At 44.2% G+C, this 25,630-nt stretch overlaps 2 protein-coding genes across 2 annotated transcripts; both read left to right on the top strand.

The window, feature by feature from the left end:
* Positions 1-6,611: 6,611 nt before the first annotated feature.
* On the top strand, positions 6,612-8,949 carry HOXD11 (homeobox D11). The gene is given in 3 exon segments (XM_033150139.1): positions 6,612-7,710; positions 7,713-7,782; positions 8,740-8,949. Coding segments are annotated over 3 exon segments (891 nt in total). The 5' UTR covers positions 6,612-7,032; the 3' UTR covers positions 8,883-8,949.
* A 9,467-nt stretch (positions 8,950-18,416) lies between these two features.
* Positions 18,417-21,603, top strand: HOXD10 (homeobox D10). The gene is made up of 2 exons (XM_033167630.1): positions 18,417-19,498; positions 21,054-21,603. Exons 1-2 carry the CDS (start codon positions 18,691-18,693, stop codon positions 21,329-21,331), a joined length of 1,086 nt encoding a protein of 361 aa, XP_033023521.1. The 5' UTR covers positions 18,417-18,690; the 3' UTR covers positions 21,332-21,603.
* The last annotated feature ends 4,027 nt before the right edge of the window (positions 21,604-25,630 follow it).

Genomic DNA, 25,630 nt, shown 5'->3' with positions numbered 1-25,630 from the left:
TGTTCTCCATCTGCCTCCCGCCATGCCTGAGGCGCACCTTTGGCACCCAGTCTCCTGCTCCTTCTGATTTTTCTTTCTTTCTTTCTTTCTTTCTTTCTTTCTTTCTTTCTTTCTTTCTTTCTTTCTTTCTTTCTTTCTTTCTTTCTTTCTTTCTTTCTTTCTTTTTGGCCTAAGTCTGAACACGACCTAGGCCCGCATATCCAACCCATCTTCGCTTCCTTTCCCTACCACCCACCCTCCGACACTCTGTCTGCCATTTGCGGTTGTTTCTGTTTTGTTCTGCTTCCCCCCCCACCACACCACAAAACCGCCCCTCGCCCCTCTCGCCGGCTGCCTTGGCTCAGCGCTCTTGTCTCCTCTGCTTGCAGCCTTCCTTCCTCTTTAGCTTGACTTTGGCCTTGTCCAAGCCTTCACGCAAATAAAGGGAGGGAAGGACACAAGGAATCAAGGATGCGACTCAATCGGAATATCCTCTGCTCCATCTCGGCCGCCTGTTTCCAGCCCCTGCTTTCACAAACACTCACACCACAGGACACCACACAGCACAAAACAAAACAAAACTCCTCTCCAAGCCAGCAAGTTTTTAAGCACAACTGGCCAGGATCTACTTTTACACCGTGATTCTATAGGCCCACAAGGAAACTATGGAAGCTTATTTGAGTGGAGGTGTGGTATAATTTCGTATTAATCTGATAACTCTGTGTAATAATAGTTTTCTAAGAGGAAGAGCAGAGCGAGAAAGTATTTTTGCAATTCAGACGCCTCGAATGGGGAAGGAAATATAGTTTCCCAACAAAGGATAAAATGAAATCTGTTTTCCCTGATCTCCAAATTAAACCCTGGATCAATTATTTGTTTTGATCCTTCACGTTTCCAGATCTCTCCAGAGCTAAAAGCGGGGCATTCATTCACACACACACCGCTCAAATGAGGAATTTTAAACGACGTTCATGTTTATTGTCTACATTTTCAGTATTAACAAGACGTTTGAACTTCACTTCCTTCAGATGCTTCCCAGCCTGGCATGGTTTTGAGCCTAGATGTTACTTAACTGTAGATGGCCGCTAGCAGTTTTTCAGACGTGTTAAACAATTTCCATTATGCAAAGAAAAATATGAGGTATTGACAGTGCATTATTGTCTTAAAAACGATTATCTACAATTCCCTTTGTTTTGAGAAATCTGAGGCGGTAAGCACGGTTAAGAAGGAATCGCTATTTTAAATATCTGAATACTGCTATAGAGGAAAAAGCTAACAGATAATATTTTTAAAAATATTTAAAATAGGATAAATATTAATGATGCCTCATAATAACAATGATGGTTATGGAATGACTGGGAGATAATGGTTCTTTTTTCAATTATATGGTCGACTCCTTTCCATCTCTATTACCATTTTTTTTTTCCCGTTGGACAACCGAGGCCACAACAGAGCTGATTAGGTAATCAAGGTATTGTTTGGTTTTCTAAGTCGCTAAATAAATGTTTATAAATGCAGATTGAATTAATGAAAATCAATCCTACGAATACAACCAACTTCTTTCCATGTTGAGTTCTTTTCGCTAGCATCCACAGGCGATTTATCTCGCAAATAGCACATCTGACCCAAAAGCGAAGGGTCCTCTTTTTTATTATTATAATTGTTATTTTGCTCTTTCTTTCACTAACTCCTTGCAAACGCCGAGCTCAACGGTTGTGCAAGATTGCAACATTAGCAGCGGAAATATTGAAATGACAATGCATTCTTTATTAAGTTCAATTGGTTTCCATTTGTGGATGATATGGAACTTCCAATTAGTCTGTGTGAAGTGAAATAAAATGAGCGAGAGAGAGAAGCAGTATCAGTATATGCACATTATATGTAGTGTGTCCATGTATTTATTTTTTTATTAAGCCACCGAAATAAATATTCCTAGTATTTACGTGTCCAAACAACAACAGCTGTTGGTTCCGAGGCGTACAAACACTCAAGACACGCAATGGTCGGTAAACTGCTCCAAAAATGCCGATCACTGGAGAAGCGCATTGCGACAGATACTATTCGCTCGGTGTCATGGCCGCTCTAGGTAGGTCGACATCATATATGCCTGTATATGTGATTGTAGCTAGGGAAAAATCATAGGGACGGGGTAGGTCGGGGCTATCTTGCAGATATATATATAGACAGGGTCCTAGACATTAAATTCGGAACAGTTATAGCTGCTGTGGATAAAAACCTGAAAATGGCGATAACCACACATGAGTTAGCTTTGTACCGTATATGGCGCATCCTTACATGCCGATCAGCTGCAATTTACACGCTGTCGGAATCCATAGGTAAATTGCCCATGATGGATTCCGAATGGGATTTGCACCCGGTTCCGATCCTAAGTACGTTTTTCTCGGAAGCAAGTCCTCTTACAGCAGGAATCAATGCGCGCTCAGGAGGCGTGTGAGCTCCCGTCGGAATCAGGACATCTTCCTCGGAGGTAAAAGTGCGTAGGATTGCAGCATTACTTGGCCTAGAGCTTAATCTTGCATTTATTATTTATTTATTATTTAAATGCTTGGTGAGGGGCACCTCAGTGAAAGCCCCCATCCTTGACCGAAAGGATAGAGGAAAGTCGTTTTCGCTGCCTATTGTCTTTCTGTTGATCGTAGGCTACACAGAAAGAAACGGTGCTACTGTAAATGACCCGCATTCAGCGCTGGTTTGTGTGTGTGTACGTGTGTGTGTGTGTTTATGGTGGTGTGGCGTGTATGTAGTGTGATGCGATTTGGAGGGTGGGGTGTGTGTAGAAAATAAGGTTCTCTCTCTCCACCCCTACACACACACACACACACACCACACACACACACACACACACCATGATTGTATGGCTTCATTAGCCACACACATGTCCACATACATCTTCCTCCTAGAGTCAATCCCCAAATCCGCATCTTGTTGGCGTCGCGGGGACGAGTCCTTCGCTCTGATAGGCTAAGCCGGGGGTGCTTTTTGCAATGCCTGGGAGTTTGATAAGGCAAAAGGAACGTCCCTCTGATTGTTTTAAATGGCTCTGGGCGCTTTTGTGTTTCCTAAAAGAGCATAAATAATTAAAGTTTGGCAGGGAGGAAAAGCTTTCTTGCAGAACTGTAGTGGCCATAAATGAAATGACTCAGAATCGCTTCTCCAGTCAGTTTTTACGAGAGCTGCCAGACAGTGTCTGTTCACGTTCTCCAGATACTAGGGGCGCCATAACAAAGTTAAGGTCAAGTTAGTGTCTTATCTTGGGTGGCACAAAAATACAGCACCTTCTCTCCGGGCGGACCAGGCATATTTTCCTTCCTCTCTCTTCCGCCCCGACACCGTTATGCCAGCCGTCTTAATTTTTCACGGAGGCTTCTTTGGAGATGTCACTCGCAGTGGAAAACCGGCTAGTTCCAGGAGGCAACGACGACAGACCTTGCAAGACGCCGAACGGTAAAGCCACCCTTCTGTGCTATGTTGCGCGTTGCGAGGCGGGCGCGGGGTGGGGTCGGGTGTTGGTTTGCTTGTTCCCGGGTTTGAAATGCTACCGCGCCCGATAGAACAAGGCGACCCATTTTGAAGACGCGTCTGTGGAAAAGTCCCAGATTTCTCTTCGCGTCTTAATCAGGGTAGGAATCCTTGAGCAACTCAAGGACACCAGATTCCTCTCTTTTGTTGTGGCTTGTTTAATAGGCATTTCCAGACTGTAAGTGGTCTTTTGCAAGAATCGTGGAGGGCGTCTTTTTTTCCTCTCTCTTCCCGACCCCCCCTTTTCGTTTCCTTTTCCTTATTAACAAACGACCACCGTGTCCTTGAACTTGGAATGGTGGAAACTAGTTGCCTCCTATCCAGATATGCAGCTGATTCAAGGGTTTTTGAAAAGGAGAGGAGAGGTGGGGGTGGAAGTCGACAGGATGCTGGTTATTAGCTGTATGTTGATTTCCTGTGGTGTGGTTACTGGGGGGGGGGGCGTGGATGGGGGGGGCGATTAAGTGGGGAAATCGTTCTGCTTTTGGAATCGTCCTGCTTTTCCCGCATGATGCTGAGGCGCTTGGTCTGGAGGATATCTTGGAGACAACCGCGCAAGCGAGGAAGCCTTTGCCTGGCTCCATTGCGATAGGAGACGCAGGGGCCATTTTAGCTGCGCACTCAACATTTGGGAGGGGAGGGGAGTCCATTCATTGCAGCAAAACCTAAAACCAAGCATGAGCATTCGAAAGAAAGGAGATGGGTCTGTGTCTGGCTAAATGGACATTGGGTGGCGCGGCTGGTTTATGACCGGATCTGTTGCGCTGGTTTGGTGTGAGCTTGTGGTGGTGATTCGTGGATGGGCGTCATACAAGCAAGGCAACCATGGTTAAATGCTGGACGCTCGAAGGAGATCTGGATACCGTTTGGGCATATGATCTTCCCCTTCCTTCTCCTTCCCCACCCCTTTTCTTTTCTTTTCTTTTTAATTAGGAAAGAGGTTCATATATGGGGGAGCTGGAACTTGGCTTGGTGAGGCTTTAGAGATGAAGGTATTTCTCCTGCCTGCTCAGCTTCCTTCCTAGAGCTAAGTGCAAAAGAGGGCTTAGGACTTGTGAGTCACTGCGGATGTCAATCAGGAGGCGCCCTTGTACAAGATACTTGTTCATTTTGGGGTTTATCGAGGACATCAAACGAATTTGTGTCGTTATATATCCATATAAGCCTCTTATTAACGTAAAACAATATAACAAAGTAAATAATAAGAAGAAGAATATCTCGTACTCTCTTCCTATTTGGGAGGTGTATTTTTGTGTGTGTGTGTGTTACACACATATCTTCACACACACACACACACAACACACACACACACACACACAGCTCCGAACCTACACCTATTTAGCGGCTCGAAAGCCCACACTGAACTAAGGCTTTTAAACCCGTCTAACTACGATTAGCCTCGTTGTTTTAATTCGCCTTCGTGCTTCTAAAGGATTGAATGTATAGGACGTTACAAGGTTGAGACCGGAATGCGTGTTGTTGGTTTTTTAATTTAAAAAAATCATTTCCCCCACTTCAGAAGGTCATATTAGATGGCCTGAAATCCAATTTCTTTCGGGGTTTTTTGGTTTCTTTTTCGTGCTCCTGGCTACGGTTCATAAGAGAAAATAAATTCCATCTCATTTTACTATCAGTATCTTGGATAATAATCTTAGATGTCGTCTTTATCTTATTTTATTAATAGCCCTCAGAAGTTGGGGAGTGGGAGAGGACGGGAAATAGACATGGATTTCCAGCTTGTTGTCTTTAGTAAGGCGACGGTGTTCTGGTACTGTTTCGACTAGGAGGGGGAAAAAAGTTGTGGGGTTAAACTTGACATTGTACTACAGCCAAAGAAAGAACGCGGGAGGAAAGAACCGGTCTTTTGTTATTACCTGTTGTCAGAAGAAATGTGTGCCTCTTCTTCAGTGGGGATTCTCGGTGTGTATCTGATTTAATGTGTCCTCGCTCATTTCATGCGCCTTGAATGTGTAGAAGGAGAAGGAAAGGGCAAGGGGGAGCCATTTCAACCGCACAACCGCGAGGTGAAGGTGCTATGTGCGGGTTCTGTGTTTCGGAATTTAATTCTCAAATACTGTGTTTCCCCCCCCCCCCCGTCCCTTCCCCCTTCAAGTGACATTGAAGCTGGGGTGTGTTTCCTGCGTGGATCTGATTGTTGCTTTTCAGAAAGAAGCGCCTGTTCTGGGGCAGTTGCCCCACCCTAAGATGTCTGATGCAGCCTAGGATTCTGTCAGTCTAACTGGGGCTCGGAAACGAGGCTCACACTTCGATGAAACGGGGGTGGCGGTGGAAGTTGATACCAGTATATAAGACTCTGCATCGATTAGACAGATAGACCTAGTCCCCATTCCATATTACCTCCCTCCCTCCCTCTTTCGCTCTCTCTTTCTTTCTTCCCGGTACAAAATGATATAGTGATCTAGGGAAGGCACCCAAGCAACAGAATTCCGAGTTGGAAAAACTACGTTATATAAATGAAGCAGATAAGAGGGAGGGAATTTTCTGCTCGGTGGGGAAACGTCCTGGTTTTGCTACATAATACCCTAGCAAGCTAGCTAGCAAGCAGTGTGTGTGTGTGTGTGTGTGTGAGAGAGAGAGAGAGAGAGAGAGAAAGCAGCAATCTCCTACATGCTTTCTTTTTTTCTAATAAGGAGAAAGGATGCCCCAATCAGGGCAAATATTGGCAGTTGCTTTGCAAAGTTTGGAAAGCGAGAAATATTCTCCCTGAACACCTTATTGGCCCTTAAGCCTTTCCTGACTGCATTTCCCGTGACTGTTTGTTCTTGTCCTTTTTATAGAAATACAAACTATTCCTGTTGTGTCTCAAACCAGGACATGGTGTCATAGGCTTTGCGTGCCTGACTCTCTTCCAGTTCTGTGGAGGATTTTGCTAGGATATATGGGTCTGGGCTGTGCATGTGAGATGTATGCGCTCAGGAATCTGGGCAAAGGATGGCATTCCCAGGTGATTTGCTGCCCTACCTATAGCTCATCGAGCCTCCTGGTTGGGGAAGGGGGGGTGAAACGGGGGAGGAGGAGGGGGAGGTGGGAGGTGTGTGTGTGTGGAGGTGGGGGAGAGAGAGAAAGAGCTGGAAAAGGTCCTATTTGTCCAAACCTGTGCCTGTTTTGCGCGTGAGAGAGAGATAGAGTGCGCGCGCGTGTGTGTGAGCGAGAGAACTGGGAAGCTCTCGGAAGAAGGGGATTCTTGGAGAGAAGAAACCTCTGGCGAAGGCAGGCGGGCGAAAAGGGGAGCCGTTCCTAGATATAAGGACATTTCTACCATCGCCTGCCGTCACGTGACATAATTACCACTCGAATCAATCAAGATGAATTGCACGTCAGCACACGGTGGGATTTTTCCCCCCTTGGTGGTGGCTGCTCCTGCCCAAAGCCTCGCGCGCAGATAGATGGGGCTCCTCCGGCTCCCACGCGCTGGCTCGGCTGCTGCTGCTGCTGCCGCCGCTGCCTGCTCGCCCTCGCCCAGAGGCAGCAGCAGCTGGAGGAGGAGAAGACATGAGTGACTTTGACGACTGCGGCAGCCACGGGGCCTCCAGCATGTACCTCCCCGGGTGCGCCGCCGCCGCCGCCTATTACGTCTCCTCCTCGGATTTCTCCGGCAAGCCCGCGTTCCTGTCCCAGTCGCCCTCCTGTCAAATGAGTTTCCCTTACGCCTCCAACCTGCCTCCCCATGTGCAACCGGTGCGCGAAGCGGCGGCGGCGGCTTTCAGGGACTACGCGGGAGGCGGCGGCGGCGGCGCAGGCGGAGGCAGCAAGTGGCCCTACCGAGGCGGCAGCTACGCGCCCAGCAGCTACTACGAGGAGGTGATGCACGGCAGGGACTTTCTGCAGCCGGCCACCCGCAGGACAGACGTGCTCTTCAAGGCAGATCCCGTGTGCGGAGCCCACCACCACCACGGGGCCGCCGCCGCTTCCGCAGCTGCTGCGGCCGCCGCCGCCGCTGCCGCCAACTTCTACAGCGCAGTGGGCAGGAACGGGATCCTCCCGCAGGGCTTTGACCAGTTTTACGAGGCGGCGCATGGCGGCGGCGGAGGCGGAGGAGGAGGCACCCCCTACCCGGAGCCAGAGGGCGACAAGGGCGACCTCAAGCTCCCCAGCAACACTTGTGGCAAAGCTTCCCCGCTGCCAGGCCAGGAAAAGAAATTGACAAGTGAGGGCAACGCCGAGTCCCCCGTCGGGGGGAGGCCAGACCGGACAAGAGCAGCAGCAGCAACAGCAGCAGCAGCAGCAGCAACACCACTTCAGGTAAGAAGAGGCGCCCAATCCGCAGCACCACACGATCAGCACCGCTTTTCGGAGCTGTTGATTATTTATTTATTTATTTGTTAAGTTGGGAAGGCGGGGAGCGAAAGGAAAGCCAAAAATTGAGAGGGGTGGGGTGGAGGGAGGATGGGGTGATGTGGGTGGGTGGGAGAGAGAAAGAGGGAGGGAGGGAGCAGGAGGCCACCACTTTGTCAAGCCCGGGGATTTTTTTTATGTGAGATTTTATAAGCATCCGAAGGGCTTTTATATATCCTATAAGGTTTCCCTCACGTTGTAAAGCGTGTTTACGATAGGAAACCCATGAGGGTGACTTACAGATATTCTTGGAGGAGGATGTTAATTGTGACGAAATGTGATGGGGAGGCTGACAGCTCCCAAAGTTTTAAATTCAGTGGGGATCATGTCTGGGCTGGACTTGGGACTGACATTCGAGAGAGGCAGGATTCTTTTCCACAAACCATTTTACTGAGGAAGGGAGGGGGGGAAACCAGGGTCCCAACTGAACGCGTTGAGGTGCACTTTGCAAAGTCAGTTTCAAACAATTCCACACATACCCTTCTCTCAGTCCTGTAAATGGAGTTGGGTAGTATAAGTTTGGGATTATGTCCATGATGATGATGGTGGTGATGATGATTATCATCTTTTCTTCTTCCACCCACACCTTCAAAAACCACTTGAGGCAGAAAACTCCCTGGATGTTTCAGTGGTCGGTTTCCCAGGGTTTAAGGAAATAGTTACAGTAAGTCCTTAGGAAGTGTAGCTCTGCTTGAAAGTGTTCTGAGTGGGACAACATATGTCAGCTTCTTAATTTCTTCGTTCTTAATTTTCCCCTTCTGTCTCCCACCCCGCTTCCATCATCATCATCATCAATATTATTATTATTATTATTATTATTATTATTATTATTATTATTATTATTATTATTATTGGTTGTGATTTTTTCCCCCTTTCCTGAATGTCCAGCACTTCCCCAGCGATCCCGGAAAAAGAGATGCCCTTACACGAAATACCAGATAAGAGAACTGGAACGGGAATTTTTCTTCAACGTGTACATAAACAAGAGAAAGACTCCAGCTGTCTAGAATGCTGAACCTCACGGATCGACAAGTCAAAATATGGTTCCAAAATCGACGGATGAAAGAAAAGAAACTGAACAGAGATCGACTGCAGTATTTCACGGGAAATCCCTTGTTTTGAGAGGACTAAGCGGGATGGGGAAGGAGGCGAAGAAGATCTCCCTCCCTGGTCCAACCTGCCGCCTGAGTGCAAAAAAATTAATAATGTAATAATAATCAAAACAATAATAATCAAGAGGTTTACACGACATCCACCCTGCGGACAAGTTCCCTTTATTGTTATTTTTATTGTTTTTATTTCACCCATGCTCAACAGATCTGGTTCTTCCAAACAGCCCTTGTGTCCACGAGAGGTGTTGGGGCGCTTGGCGGAGAGGAATCCTCCAAAGGGGGACAAGAACTCGAGAGGGTAAATCCAACAGTCCATTCTAACCTTGTTGTGTGTTGTTGGAGTTTTGGGTTTGGGGGTTGTCGTTTTGTCTGGGTTTCCACTCCCTTTCCATCCTCTTTTTCTTTTTTTTTGGGGGGGGGGTAAAACTACCCACCGTGTTGCTTTTCCCCCTCTCCACCTCCTTCTCATTAGTTCCTGGCGGAGGCCACTACTAGACCTCGAATGTAGATGGTAGTTAAGAAAGAAGCGCGTTATGAAACAGCCGCGTTGGGCCCGCTTCTGTTGGGTCTGAGATGGGAGAGAGTGACTCCTCTCTCAGCTTCCCCATTTCTTTCGTTGTCGTTGTCGAAAAGGTGGTAATGTGCATTCGGTATGTACCTATATGCACACCAGTGTAGAGAGATATATCTGGTTTCCATTGCATTTTTTTTTTTTTGGAGGGGGGTTGTTTTTAAAAAGAAGCAGCACGGGACACTGTCTTGCTCATGTGAACAAATGGTTCCTACCGGTAGTAAGGTTGAAGTTGCGTTTTCCGCGTGCGTTATCAGCAGTGCCATCTCTGAAGGTCCATAGTCGGGTCCCTGCTGGTGCCAAGTGAAATCGACTAATAGCTGAGAGTGTGGTCCGACCCACCGTTACGTGTCCCCGTCTCCCGCCCCTACATTTCAATGAAAAAAAAAACCTGTTCGTTCTCTGTTTCTTCTCTATAATGAGAATAATTTTAATAACAAAATAACAAAAACAGGAGCAACGTCCCCGGCGGGCTTACCCAGGTTTTGTTATTTTTAGTGGGGAACTCAACATGTCAGCCTGGGGGGGAAATATGTATGGCATTTGAATAAGTGGGAGTTAAAAGGTGTTGCTTTTAAAACTCTGTCTGGATCATACCCTGTATTTTAAAAATGCGCTATATATATATAGTAAAGCACATCCTGACCCGACTTATAGTGGATAACAAATCCACGGTAGTACAAAGTTCTAATGAACTTTTGGGGAGGCGAAGCAAACTAGCATAGCGACTTAGTGTGGGGTTCCAGTCGAAACGCAACTTCCCACTCCAAAACTTGAACTTAATTAAGGATGGGTGACTGGTACTGGGATAAGGAGGGCAAATCTTTTAAAAGATGTCTCCTGATCTTCCACCCTATATTCACACACACACACACACACTGAGGAACGGGGGAAGTAATCTAATTAGCCACCAAGCTGCCCACTCTTCATTATCATTATTATTCTTATAATTATTACTATTTTTCCGAGTAGGGTTTGGTGGAGGTCCTCGCCTCTACTTTTATATTGCGCGACCTAGCTAGGCTGTTTACAAAACCTTGAACTGTCTAGACAACACCATAAAAGCTCAGGGTCTAAACAGCTTAATTGGGTTATATTGTACACCTTCTGGTGGCAGAAAAAGAGATTTCCGCAATGAGCAATAAAGGAGACGAGTGAGAAAAGAATTTGGCTTAAAAAAAAGGGAGGAGCAGGGCGGGGGAGGGGAGGGAGAAGCGGTGGGTCCATTTTGCATCAATTAAAGGCCAAGCTGGACGGATAAAATGAGAGCGAAACATATAAAACAAACGTTAAGCGTAGAGGCTGCAGGTAGGCATGGCCAAAAATTAAAACTTGAAACTCTTAAGCAAGGAAAACATAAGTGTCTGCCTTTGAACTTCCAAAATGTCAAGGTCATCACCTTTAACCTTTCTGAATAATTAGGAGCCTTAAAGGTTCCTCTCTTATTTTCAACCACCACCCACTCTCTCTGTGTGCCTCTCCCCCCCCCGTTTCTTACTTCCTCCCCCCTCTCTCTGGCTTCTCTCTCTCTCTCTCTCTCTCTCTCTCTCTCTCTCTCCTCTCTCTCTCTCTCTCTCTCTCTCTCTCTCTCTCTCGTACAGCCACCCACACCACCCACCCACACCCACAAACACACTTCTTACTGCATAGCTATCCACACCCGCGAATCCATCACGTAGGTCTTTGAAGCACTTCGACTTCCATTAGGAAACAGTTCATTTCATCAGTTCTTGCCAGGGGTATTTGCAGAACGTTTCTCCAGACTAACAGCTTATTTGCTGTGAAACCTTTTCTAATTCCTCATGAAACCATATTTAGAATTCTGTCCCTAGCTGGCACCCCCGCTCCGCAAGGCATAAGCCACCATTTCTTCCCAAATTTTTATTTTTACTGTTTGGTAGTGACATACATACAGAAATCAGGTCAATACATTTTTTAAAAAATTCCCAACAGATAAATAAATAAATAAATAAAGTCAAAGCAACAGTTACAACTCAGTGCCACTAAAATAAATGAGAATTCGTTCATGGAATTCAATGTAACGCAGATTATCCGGGGGAAAAGAATTGACTTGTGATTTGGAGCCCAAAGGACGTCCCAATAATTCAATTCATAGTCTCAAGGCCCCCTGAAAAAATATCCTCTTAACGTTATAGGAAAATATTGTGTGCTTTCCTGATGCCTTAAACTATTTTATTAAAAAGGGGGTGACTTACCTTATCATTTATTCTTCAATCAGGAATGTACCAAAAAGGCGAAACAATTCAAATTCACCAACTACAGTTGTCATAAGACAACTCTGTTGGGTTTTTTCTTCGAAAAAAGCTTTAACATATAGGAATAGAAATATAAAAGCATTTTTTCGAAGGAAAGAACCCAACAGAATAATGTCTCAAAAATGGAAGAAGAAAGCATGCAGGGTTTTTTGTTTTTTTTTTTCAAATAAAAAATTCCCCGCATGCTGGACTGCTAAATTCCACAAGAGGGCGCGCTAATATTCCAGAATGTCTAATTGTCCTGATGTTCAAGTGTATTTCCACCCCCGTCCCCAATCACCCTGCTACTAATAAAATATCTAATATATAAGCAACTATAAGTTTTCAGGGCTTGGGAAATGAGAAAATAGAGCATAAACAGGATTTATTAAACAAGTAACTCATGACCATGACATGAACAAGACGTATTTCAATTTTAAAAAATTATTTTGGGTCATAATCTTTTACAATATGATGCATAAGAATTTTTTCAAAACTAGTAATTTTTTAAGGACGGGTAGTTTATCTCCTGGATTTCCTCAACAGAACGAAATTCTAATTGTTTCTTTCTCAGCGCAATCATAGCGCCCAAAGATACCAATGTGATGAAAGCCAGCTTATATTTAGTTCGAGATTTTTTTTTATTGAAAAGACCAACGCAGGCAGATAGTTCAATGTTAAAAAAGAATGTATACTTTTAATTAGTGGGGAAATGGGCTGCTGAGGTTTTTTTGGGGGGGGGGGGGCAAGACTGCCTTTTTTTCCTAAAGGTTAGCTTTATTTACCGGAGAAGAGTCGGGTATTTTGCTTATGGTGGTTATCATTTCGTCACCTTGACCCGATATTGTGAAACTAATTTTCATTCTCCGAAGAAAGAATACAAACGGAGAGAGAATTTTGTATTCCAAGGACCTCTATAATGTTTTAAACAAATCCTGAACCCCCTCCACAAAAATGGCAACTGATTTGGGAGATCTCATCTTAGTTGTCTCCGAAAACGCACTTTTAGGTAAAAAACACCAAAGATCAGAGGTGGCTTCCTCCGCCTTTCTCCTTCTGCATAATATGGAGTCGAAATTTGGCATTGCGTAATCCAATAAACTAGACACATTAAAAGTCATCCCTACCAAATGAATGTTGGGCGCATTGTTTTCCAGTGGATTTTTAAAATATTTTGTATAAAAAGGAGTTCATTGTTACTCCAGTTACCTAGAATAGCCTTTCCGCCTGAAATAAACGGAAATGAAATGTTTTTTTTTTTAATCATTATGTTGAAACACAAATGAAATTAATATTTGGCATTTAAGATCCATAATAAACGGGATGGTGTAAGATTAATCTATTTTGGGAAAGAATAATGTAGAAAAGGTTAATGTTTGGTTGGGGCTCCCCCCCCCCACTGTTAAATTAACGCACGCCTTGTAAGACACCGCATGAAGACTAAACCACAGGGTTAGAATTCTCCCTCACCCCTCCCCTCCCCTCCCATTTATATTAAGACCTGGTTTTAAAAATAAAAAATGTAACATTGTGGTTGGGGCTATATGCGTATTATATATACTCTGCTCATTAAATTAGTTGGATATTTAAAAATCTCGCCTTTGTTCTTTGTGGAACCTTCACGCACGTGTGATGGACCTGGGGAGGTTAGGGGATGGGGTTTCATTTTTGTTATGATTCTCAGCAATTTCCCAAAGCCTTTTCGATCAGAGAGTGTTAAGATGGGGCAGAAAACGTTGGCAATTAAAAAAATACAAAAGTCTGTCTATCTGTCTGTCTGTCTGTCTGTCTGTCTGTCTGTCTGTCTGTCTGTCTATCTTTCTATCTGTCTATCTGTCTATCTATCCCTCCATCCAAGGTTGCCAAATCTGCGAAAGCTTATGCCGTATTGATGCTTCTATGTTTTAAATAACTGTAACTCAAGACTACGGCCAATGCTATTGTATACAGTACTAAGTCTCTCCGGAGCTTCTAATTAATTGAGAGAGTAGAGGATGTGTGCTGTAATGACATTAACCTGGCCAGACCCTTCTAGTAAAGGCTGCGAGCGCCTGAAATTGAACTCGTGCTTTTGTGCACAAAAGACTTATGATAAACAATGGACAAAACGTGAATCCTCTTCAGGGAAGTTTCGTTTATAACGTGAATCAGCTGATAACATCTATAGATATCTATAGACCTAGATAGCTATAGAGATGCATATAATATCTGCAGAGCAAAAATAAGGGTCTGCGTGCTGTTGACTTCTCCCTCATATCTCATGCAGTATAGTTAATATTAGCTAAATTATGCTCTGTACATTACCAAGAGCGATGGTCTTATCTCCCTCTTCTTTTTTAATCTAAATATTTGGGACGTTGTCCATGCTCCGCATAACAACGTGAGGCTCAGGAAGCAGAATCGTTTAATTGCTGTGTTATGATGGGACGAAAAGCCAAGATATTGTATGGCACTAATTTCCTTTCTTAATTAAAAGGAATACCTTTCAGCGCCTCTGCTCTGCAATGGTATGGAATGAAATAAACTGAATCGATGTGTAAACGCCTCCAGATTAAATAATACTTAGATGAAAGGAGGAAGGCTTCCAGGGTGCCTGTCTGAATGCCAGTCTTTTGAACAATATTTGTCCGTCCAATTCAGAGCCCACAGCTGCAAAATATCTGCCCCCCACTTTTGGGTAGGCTCCTTCCCCTCCCCCATCCCTTTAATAATAATAAGAGAATAAAACAAATTGCAGTTAGAAGAGTAAAAGGTAGGAGGAATATCTTTTAATACGTCCCTACATGCATACCAAAACAAAGCCCAAAAAGGGCATCAAACGGCCAGGCACAAAATCTCGAATAAATCTGAAGGATTAAAATTAAAGTTTTAAAGTATCGACTTTTCCTCTCGGGTTTTATTTTCTATTATTTATTAAGACAGAAAAGGGGGATGTCAACATATATTTTACTGCAAATAGTAATCGAGTTATAAATGGAGCTTTTTTCGGGGGGCTTCACCCCCTTTGAAGAAAAAATATGGGACAGTAAAAGAGGAAAAACCTTTGCATTAATGTAGATTGTATATCTCATTTATGGCACAATATTGATTTATTTATTAATGTTAATTACTACAATTCCATCTTAATATGATTTAAAACTGAAGTGGCGTTAAACACACAAGGTCTGAGTAACCCATTTCCCAACGAGATGTTTATTCAACCTTTAGATGTGTCACACAAATTTTAAGATTTTCCGTTTTCGGTTCCATTTCCCCACCCCACACACACTTTAATATATTTGCCCAAGCCTGCTCAAATTATTTCCCCCCTTACTCTTTTTGTTTTTTATTAAAAGTAGTAATTGGTGATGATCAATGGATTGCTTCAGAACTGGAGAGCCTTAACCGTACACATGGTTTATCTAACAAAATAATTGGAGGTCATTAGATGGCGGCATTCGTATCTTGCGCCTCAAATCTAGCGAAATGTCCTAACTCTAAAGGGAGGACTCGGAGTCAGTTCATTAAACAACACACACCCCTGAGATGGAGAACAGGGGGGAAAGTCTGGCTTGCTTTAACGTTACAACTGGGCAACATATAGTCAAAATAAAATAAAGAGGATGTGGCCATTGGGAGGTTTCTAGGGCGCTTCTAAAAGTGTAAATAAGGATTAAGGAAGGCCGTTTGAAGGTGGATTCTTCTTCTTCTTATTTTAAAAAAACCTGATTAGATTTCCACAGTCAAGTCTTAAAATGCAGACCAGGAAAATAGTATTGGGGGTTGCTTTAAACTCGGTGGATTGTCTGGCGTCTTGTTTTGAGGGGAGAGGGAAAGAGAGGGGGGGGAAGGAAGGGAAATTGCTGGAAAGCACATAAAAAGCCGGCCCCCAAAGAGGGAGCGTCGTGACCTCCACTTTTGTTTGTTCCCCAGCTCAGACAAAATCTTAGCAATGGCTCTGATAATGATCTTAAATTGGAGAAAAGGAGGAGGTGTGTGTTTGTGGGGGGAGAGAGAAACAAAAATCCTCTCTCATACACTGGGACCACCACCACCACGTCCTTGCGGTGCTGTGTCCCTTATTTCTAAGCCCCTGTCCAGGACAAGGGCATGGCTTATGGACCCACAATTTAAAGGGGTCCATGAAGAAAGAGAGAAAATGTTTATCAGGGGTGGTGGGGGTGGTGGAATGTAGCTTATTTTACGAAGGTAAGCTGGAGACTCCCCGACAAACACAGAAGCCATACAGAGAGAGCGAGACAGAGGGAGAGAAGAGAGGCTGGAGCCGTAAAACCCACCGGCTCTTAACCTGACAATGATGTTGTATTTGAACAGCTGCGATCAGCTTTCTCAAAAAGGGTCTGTCTCATTGCCACAGCGAGATTTTAAACTGGGGTGAGGGGGTTGTTTTCGGCAAATGGATTGGGGAGGAGGAAGAAGAAGAAGAAGAAGAAGAAGAAGAAGAAGAAGAAGAAGAAGAAGAAGAAGAAGAAGAAGAAGAAGAAGAAGAAGAAGAAAAGTGAAGCAACCCCCCCAAAAAAGTGCTAAAGACATAAGGGTGAAAAAACCAGGACGGAAAATTAAGCTTCTTGCAGTGGGTTCTTGGAGCTTCTTTGAGAGGCCGTGGGTGCCTTTTCAAAGGGTCTGTTTTGGTTTCCCCGAGGTTCTTATTTCAAAGGAGAGAAAGGAGGGTTTGCTGATAGGGGTGAGCTCAAGGCCTGGAATAAATACTGTATATGGACTCAAGGCAACATTTAACCTCAAGTAGATGGTTCCTGTGTGGCGTGCGTGTGACATTTTATGAATAAAGAGACACCTTTGGAGTAAAAACACACTGCCAAACAAGCGGGGAGGAGAGGGAAAATGTGAATGTTTTTAAAGTCCCGAAGGTGAGAGGTGGGGGCGAGAACAGTCCTTCATTTCAAGGATATGTGTCCCCCTGCGTTTCAAGAAAAGGGAGTGATGCGGGTATAAATATAAGGAAAAGAAAGAATGAACATCGAATTGGGGAAACCTATTTTGAAAGAAGCGTCCAAATTTCTCCATAGGTAGAGTTGCCCACGATTCCGGTGGTCAAGAACTGGGGAGTGGTGGACTCAGGTGTTTATTATCGCCCTTTTAAATAGATATGAAGTTGGGTAATGAAATATTGTAAGAAGCCAGCAGATTCCGTTGTGGGATGCGGGCTACCGCGTTGTGAGTGCATATGTGGGGTTTTTTTGTGTGTGAAGTTCAGCAACATCGTCTACAAAAAACTTTACCTTTTCTCTGGTGCTATTTTCGTGGGCAAAGAGAATTTCTTCACATGTGTACTATGAGAAAGGACCGTCATTTTATTTATTTATTATTTTATTTTAGGAATCTGGTGGAGCTATAAAACCAAACTTATGACCCCCCAAAAAATTCTAGCTTTTAATATTTGACGATTTGTATTAAAACAAAAATTGACCTTCTTGGTTAGCAGCGGAGAGGAAAAATCAATAGTATAATTTTCAATAATTCATAACGCGAACACCATTATGCTAAATCTTAACTATTAATCTTATCCTTTACAAAGTCTCGATTGATTTGTTAATAAAATATCTTCCCGTGTGTGGCAACAGAGGGTATAACTCTTGAAAAAGCTTCAGAAGCAAGAAAATTACCAAGTGGTCCAAGAATGTAGATGAGAATTTTATTGATCGCCCTGATTCTTCTTAATCTGTATTAATAAATTCCACAACCTTTTGTACCTTGCACTTGTCAGGAACCAATGCTTTTACAAAATCCATAAAAGGTAACATTATTTCCAACGCTTACCACCACCCCTTTGTATCTCCCCCAAATTATGACACGTTTGGAGATCTCCTACACTTCAGATATAGTCAGCTGTCCACCCTAAAAAAAAACCCACCAACAACTTTTTTGGAACCTTTATGGTATGTTGTGGCTTTTGTTTTAGAAAGTATTTGATTATGAAGTGAAAGGAGGAAGTAGTGGAGAGAAGGATGTGTTGTCCAGGGCTGAGACTTAGGGACGTCTCTTCTGAGGACGTCAGTTGCCGCCAATTCATGTAACTTGAAGGAGATGTTGGGCAACCATGAGGACTGGAGATGGGGGAAACCACTTTTATCAATATTATCATCACCATTACTATTCACAGGTGGGGAAAATGAGAAGAAGACCCACATATTTCGCCTTGTAGGATTGCATGCGTCTCTCCCCCCCCCCCAATCTATCTCTGTGTCTGCGCGCGCCTCTGCGTCCATCTCCCACCCCTTTCTTCTGATTAAGCCAGCGAGGGATTTTCCTGAAGTACCTGTCTCAAATATATATATATTTATATATATATGCAAAGGGGCACATGGCTCAGGATCAGCCTGAATTCGGACAGTAACTGCTTTGTGTTGTTAAAAACAAACAAACAAACAAAACACCCAGCAGCAACAACGAAAGAGTTGCGAGATTTGTGTGGGGTGTGTGTGTGTGGGGGGGGTCAGATCAGTTCAACGCATTTCCTTGTTTTAAATCAGCGCAGTGCGCCAGGTCTGGCTTTGCAAAAGGACAAAAAAGAAAGGGGGGGGGGAGGAAGGGAAAAAAAAACCAGGGGAAAAGGTTGCTACTAATATTGCTGCCGCCGCCGCCGCCGCCGCCGCCGGTGCTCCCTGTCTTGGAGGAGCGCGCGCACTTTCTCCTCGACGTTCTAGATGTCGCTGTTGACCACCTTTGCGCCGCAGCCCGGAGTGTCCCGCGGAGCACGTGACCGGCGGGGAGGTAGCGGCTCAAGGCCATTTTCAAATCTCATTGGCTTAGCTGTCATGTGGTTGTGCAGAGGCATCCACAATTACACAGGGAATGTTTTCGTAGAGATGTCAGCCTACAAAGGACACAATCTCTCTTCTTCAAATTCCTCCCCAAAATGTCCTTTCCCAACAGCTCTCCTGCCGCCAACACTTTCCTAGTCGATTCCTTGATCAGTGCCTGCAGGAGCGATAGTTTCTATTCCAACAGCGCCAGTATGTACATGCCACCTAGCACAGACATTGGGACTTATGGGATGCAAACCTGTGGACTTCTACCGTCTCTGGCCAAGAGAGAGGTCAACCATCAAAATATGGGTATGAATGTACACCCTTATATACCTCAAGTAGACAACTGGACTGATCCGAACAGGTCCTGCCGAATAGAGCAACCTGTTACTCAGCAGGTCCCCACCTGCTCCTTCACGACAAATATTAAGGAAGAAACCAATTGCTGCATGTATTCTGATAAGCGCTCCAAGCTGGTGTCTTCGTCCGACGTCCCTTCTTACCAGAGGCTGGTCTCTGACTCGTGCTCCATTGAAAACCCCGAGGTCCCCGTCCCAGGATATTTCAGGCTGAGCCAGACCTACGCCACTGGGAAAACCCAAGAGTACCATAACAGCCCCGAAACGAGTTCAACTGTCATGTTGCAGTTAAACCCTCGCGGCGCTTCCAAACCGCAGATAGCTTCGCAACTTCCGATGGAGAAGAAAATGAATGAGAACCACAACAGCGGCAACGCCGCCACCTCCACCAACACCAACACCAACACCAGCAGCAGCAGCAGCAGCCACCATTCAGACAACTCTGCCAAAGTCTCTCAAGTGGAAAGTCCCGAGTCTAAGTCCACGCTGCAAGACGACAGAAGCTGCCTGGCTGAAGCCTCCGTTTCCAGCCCAGAAACCCAAGAGAAGGAAAGCAAAGGTCGGTATGATCGCAGAAGTTGGCGGCTGTGGGGGGGGGGGGGCAGATACCCGAACGTGGTGGCAGACTAACTTGGGCACGCCAGTCTCGTAAACCACAGGAGCTAATGCTTTAAGCTCAGCCATAACTGCTCAGCAGAAAGGGTCCCCTCCTCTCCCCTCTTTCTGCTGCTGCAGGTGCTGGGGTTTGTTATTTTTGCAATTGGAAAAACAAAAAGAAAATAGAAGGGAATAGATGCCTTAGGACATGGCCACAATGTTGGTGACATCCATCTTTTCATGCCTTTGAATCCCAGAGATTCAGCCAGGAAAAAAAGGTGTTTTCGTTTCTCTTTTTGCCAAGGCTGCTGCGTTATAACTGCTTCAGCAGCTCCTTCAGATTATAGAGATTCTTAAATTACACCCACTGTTACTTCCCAGCCCCCTTGGTCAAATTGGGATCAAATATTTCCTGTGGATCTTCTCTGTGAAGAGCACAGTCGATTGCTAAGCGTGGTAATAAAAAGTTGTGGGGGTTGTTGTTTTTCTTTTGACGAGATAAAATAAAAAAAAATAGGGAGGTGCCGCAGAGCCCATATAAAGTGTGAGGAGAACAAGGCAAGGCCCTTTCTTCGAAGGAAGTCTAAATTTGGGATAAGGTACTATAGATAACCACGTTTGGGTCTCCTAATTTCACTAGGCTTTGAAGGTTGTTATGAAATAATGGAAGGAACTGCATTGTTTATTTCAAGATGGGGGAGGACCACAGGGGCTTCGTTTGGAGAGGGGAGAATATGGTGGAAGAGCGGGGCGGGGGCCCCTCAGAAACCATGCCTTTAGTAAAAATTAACTTGTCAATCTCTACTGTGCATTTGTTATTCGTAGTAAGCGCAGAACAATACAGACCATGATTATTAAGCCCAGGTCTGGCATTTGCATCTAATAGGAGACGGGGAATTAAAAGTGGAACGATAAATACAGTTGATTTTTAGGTATTCGCCCCCCTCCATATTGGTGTTAGTTGAGGACTAAAAAGCCCACTTTTGGGTGTTTGCTTAATTTCATGAGTAATGCAGATGGATCTCTTTCAACATGACTGGGGATAGTACTGTTTTTAACCGAGGCATTTCCCAAACAAGTGGCTTTATAAAGGCGTGGGTTGGTTTGTACAGTTCACATCCACTAAAATGCGAACCACTGGGAAGAGGACAGTGTTCATATTGCTTTCCCAGTGTGAAATATGTGGATTAGCAGGGAGAATGCATAGAGCTAATGTGTGGGAAAGCTGCAGAAATAACCCAGAGAATGGGAAATAATGTTGCTGCTGCCACTGTTTAACTCGAATGTGGACACCATTTTTTGTATCATTATCATTATAAAAAAAAACCGCCCTGCCCCAATATACACACCTCCGTTAGCAATGTTTAATACCCACAAGCCACCATATCTGCCAGACACAATGGATGTAGTAGGTTCATGGCCAAGGGTACTCTATAACAGACTGAGGTGTTTTCTTTTTTCTTTTTCTTTCTTATTTTCCCTTCCTTCCTTCTTTCCTTCTCCTTTGATGTTGCTAGAGGAAATCAAGTCTGATACTCCAACCAGCAATTGGTTAACTGCAAAGAGTGGCAGAAAGAAGAGGTGTCCCTATACTAAACATCAAACACTGGAATTAGAGAAAGAGTTCTTGTTCAATATGTATCTCACTCGAGAGCGCCGCCTAGAGATCAGTAAGAGCGTAAACCTCACTGACAGGCAGGTCAAGATATGGTTTCAAAACCGCAGAATGAAGCTCAAGAAGATGAGCAGAGAGAACCGGATCCGAGAACTGACCGCCAATCTGACCTTCTCATAAACCGGTTCAACTGGGGGCTTGAAAGGATTGAGACCCGGGCTCAGTTACCACCAGTTGGTATATATAAATATATATATATATATAATAAATATATATATGTAGGAAAGACTTTGGGGGGAACAGAGACAGAGATGGGGGGGACAAAAGCAGACCCCTTTCATTTCCCATTTTTTTTATTTCTGATAGAATGTGACCTTTTGTCATTCTTTTTAGTGCTGCAAGTGTTTATGTATGTTCCTACGACATATATATATATATATATATATATATATATATATATATATATATATATATATATATATGGAGCCTAGCACGTGTAATTTATTATTATTATTCTCATCGTAATGCAGGGTAAACACTGATTCAATATGATCATTTGGTCTTAACTTATTGGAGCTGTTGATTATCCAGAGAATGTGACTTTTTCCATGTTGTTTTTTTTTTTTTAACTCACCACGTGGTATTTATGTGGGGGCTGTTACACGGGCCACGCCATTTTGAGTAGACGACAATACTTTTAATAATTATTTAAAAGAAAGAAAAAAATAAGCATTTTTTTTTCTTCCTTGAGAGGTGTGGGGAGGGGGGAGGCAAAGACAGTGAGAGTGAGAGAGCGAGAGTGAGAGATAAAGGAATTTTAAAAAAGCACATTTTAAGATGTAACACTCCCCTTTCTCCCGTGTGCGTCAAACTTGTCCTTCGTGCGTGCAATGGAATCCTTCGTTCTTCCTCAACTGTAGACATTTTTTTCCCTCTCTCTTCCCCTTGTGGTGCATACGTGGAATCGTAGTGGTATAACAAGCAATATGTCTTCTTCTTCTTCTTCTTTTTCCTACGCCTTCTTCTTTGTGCATGAACTATTCGCATGTATAATGCAATAAACTCTGTAAAGTTCACGAGGCTCCTTTGGTTGGTCTTTCCAAATCCAAATCAAAACCGAACCAGAAAACGCCACCACGACGGAGAGCCCATTTCGCAGCTTCTCCTTGCCATTCCCTTGCGCTCAAAGACACTCTCTCCCTCCCGCGCACCCCACCATCACCCCACACCCCCAAACCCTCCTACTAGTGTGGGAGCTCGTAGATTTAAAAAAAAGGGGGGATTAGATTTTTCAGTGTCAGCCACTCCTAATAATACCTTTAGCAATTGCTAGGGTCGTGAGGAAATGGCCTAGGGCGTCGGGAACAGACAGCCTTGACAAGGGAGCGCCAAAACGCTAGTGAAATGTTATGACCGAAAGTGGACACCTTTATCCCATCCAATCATAAACGGTAAGTTGACTTTTAGGAAGGAAAACAGAAGCCGTAACGAGCCTTCGCCCAGAGCCCCGATTGCCAGCTTAAATGTGCTCTGATTGCAAATCCTTACTGCAGTTTGTATATATCGTTACAAATACAGCTTGCGAGATAAATTCGGTTGTTTTATTCCATTTCACCTCCCTTGCTTTTCATGCACCCTAGACACAATTATTATTATTATTATTATTATTATTATTAGCTTCCTACTTGCAGTGTTGTAAAAAAATAAAAGAAGAAAGAAGCCATATTGCCTAATCTCTGTCTACAGAGCATTTCCCCCACTTTTGACTCTAAACGCTCACACGTTTTGGTTTCCTGACAATCCTGGGTTATTTTGCTTTGTGTGTGTGTTTGTTTTCTGTGGTTCCTTCGTTGTAGCCTACATCAGGATAACGAAGTTCACGACTCTCCGCAACGCCCTCCTCCGACATCGCTGCGAAATCTTGCTCACAGCCACTTTATCTTGGGAAAGGGGTTAGGAAGGCGGGGTGGGGGTCGGGTGGGGAGATCCGAAGCAGAAAGTCCCTTAAAAGGAGTTTGCAAATGAACATGACTCCCGGCTGAAGTCCAAATACTTGGGAATGCTTTCACCTGAAAGAAAGAAAGAAAGAAAAAAAGGGGGGGCCTTGAGAAATTGCGGCCTCAGCTTCTGGAGAAATGAGCTCGTAACTAACAACAAATGCCCCTCCTTGACTTCCAAATCAGGAAATTGCCTCTAACATGTTGGAAATATTTTCTTGCCTAATGACACCCAGACAGTTCATGAAAGAACGAGTGACATCACATCTCTCCAACCCGACCCCAGTGTTTTGGTTAATTGTCTGATAAAGTTGTTCTTATATAGATAGATGCTTTTTGGGGTACTGATTTATCAATAGTAAGCTGTGTGTATCTAAATTCAAAGGGAGTACAGAAGATGTCATGTATGTATGCAGGCGCGCGCACAAAACCTATGTATGTATTTGTAGCCTATATAGTCATGTACACAGATGATAGGTATACTCTCTCTGTCTTTGCTAACACCAGGTCGTTGGGTATTTGTGAGATGTTATGCAGAGCTGTGACTTTGTGTTTTCGTCTTGTAATATCCATAACTTCAGTATAAAAGCGTCTCTCCCTCACTGAGAAACCTACAGATATTTGGAGGTTTTTTTTGCCCCTTTCCTTTTTACTCGCTCTCAATAAACACTCAGTGATGTTGCCGTGAGAAAAATGGCACTTAGGGCTATGATTCAAATTCGTTTTCCTCTGAAAGTGAATCCAGCTGGAATCGAGGGCAATGGCTTCCACATCCTTATGTTGTTTTGAACTGGTATGTGAGCATGAACATTGAGTGTATGTAGACACACAGAGAAAGAGAGAGAGAGGTAAGGAAGTGGGCGTGAGTTCCATCGCACATAAAGAAAACAGTAAGTTACAATAAATAAAACCCAAAGAGACCAAAGAGTGAGAGAGGTGGATTCCTACAAATCTGGTCCCAGCGTCCAGAGAACCACCAGATATGTAGGGCAGTCCTGTCTGCTTCCCTCGCTGCGTTTCTCGTCTTCCTTTGTTTTCTTCCAAGCAAAGATTTGGATTTGAAGTAGCCCTGCACGTTCTTTCATCAGTCAATCATATTAGGCTTTCTCAGAATCAAACAGCAGAAGAAGAAGAAGAAGAAGAAGAAGAAGAAGAAGAAGAAGAAGAAGAAGAAGAAGAAGAAGAAGAAGAAGAAGAAGAAGGGGGAAAAGAGGAATGATAATAAATGGCTCAGTTGGCTTCAAATCCTCGGCGTAGCTTTCGCTTCAGGTTCAAAACCCACCCTGGATACAGTACTTGGTCTCTGCGAGTAAATAATAAAGGTGGTTGAACCAAATTGAATCTCCTTGACTTCTATGGTGGGTTGGGGGTTGGCGGAGGAGGAGTTTGTGCTTACTAGGAAATATCCAGGAAATAAAATTAAGGAATGGAAGGTGTTGAGGTGGGGGGGGGGGGGGAGAGGGATAAGTTCTAGCCCCTAGTGCCTCGAGTTTGACATTCTCGCAGAATGTTTGCAAAGCAGGCTCGATTTACAATGAGATCTTGTCCAAAGGGCTGCGGCGTTTTGGGGCTCGTTCATTCATTCATTCATTCATTCATTCCGTGCATTTTAGCCTCCCAAACTCTGGAGTACCTTGGAAGTAATGACAACGCCCCCGTTTGAATCCAAAGTTTGAAAACTGTAGTAAAGACTGGTGGAGAGAGAGAGAGAGAGAGAGAGAGAGATTTTCTCGTGTGCCATCAGTCCATTTTATTAGAAGGACACATTAATCTATAATCAAATGCACCTCATAAAATTTTTATTGAAAGGCATAAAATCATTGCGGAGAGGTCTTCCACCTGTTTTAAAACAACACAATGGGCAGCTCTTTCCTTCCTCTCTCTCTCTCTCTCTCTTTTCACTCATTCAATTCTGCCCCTGTGTTGCTGTTTTTCCTTTCCTTTTTTTTCCTTTTAAAGGAAACGACACCAAGAGCTGTTCTGGAAAATGGCCCTCTCCTGCATTGTTGCGCTTTCTTTTCTTTTCTTTTTTACTGTAACATTTCCCTGTTTTATGAGGAGTCGTTACACACTCTCAGTTTTTGGCAGGGTTTGTTTTCACAGGCGGGGATCTCGCTGGGCTCCCCCTCCCCATCTCTCTCTCTCTCTCTCTCTCTCTCTCTCTCTCTCTCTCTCTCTCTTATTATGATTTCAATGGGGGTTTTCCTCGGCAGCTTCCAAAGACAAGGACAAGCCAAGCCTTCGCAGAACTTCCGTGCTTGAGGCTGATGGCAGAGGAATGAATGGCAGGAATCTCTCAAAGGAGGCGAACAAATAGTCCCCGAACTTGCTTCTGCTAGTAGCGCGCCACGCCCGCTTGGAGTCCTGCTAAGGCAAGAGAGTGGAAGGATTCCCTCTCTCTCTCTCTGCCTGTATACAATTACACGTTTTGGAGACTAGTGTTTTCCTTAGAGGATGGGAATGAGGGTTTTTTTGTTTTGTT

Source organism: Lacerta agilis, chromosome 1, assembly GCF_009819535.1.
Source record: "Lacerta agilis isolate rLacAgi1 chromosome 1, rLacAgi1.pri, whole genome shotgun sequence".
Taxonomy (NCBI): domain Eukaryota; kingdom Metazoa; phylum Chordata; class Lepidosauria; order Squamata; family Lacertidae; genus Lacerta; species Lacerta agilis.
Note: the sequence above shows the minus strand (reverse complement) of the source record. Positions and strands in the feature narration are given on the sequence as shown.

Excerpts from the sequence above, each read along its gene's own strand:
- HOXD10 (XM_033167630.1), top strand. The coding sequence starts at position 18,691 with ATGTCCTTTCCCAACAGCTCTCCTGCCGCCAACACTTTCCTAGTCGAT. Across the intron at positions 19,499-21,053 it reads CCAAGAGAAGGAAAGCAAAG|AGGAAATCAAGTCTGATACT; the intron begins GTCGGTATGATC and ends TGATGTTGCTAG.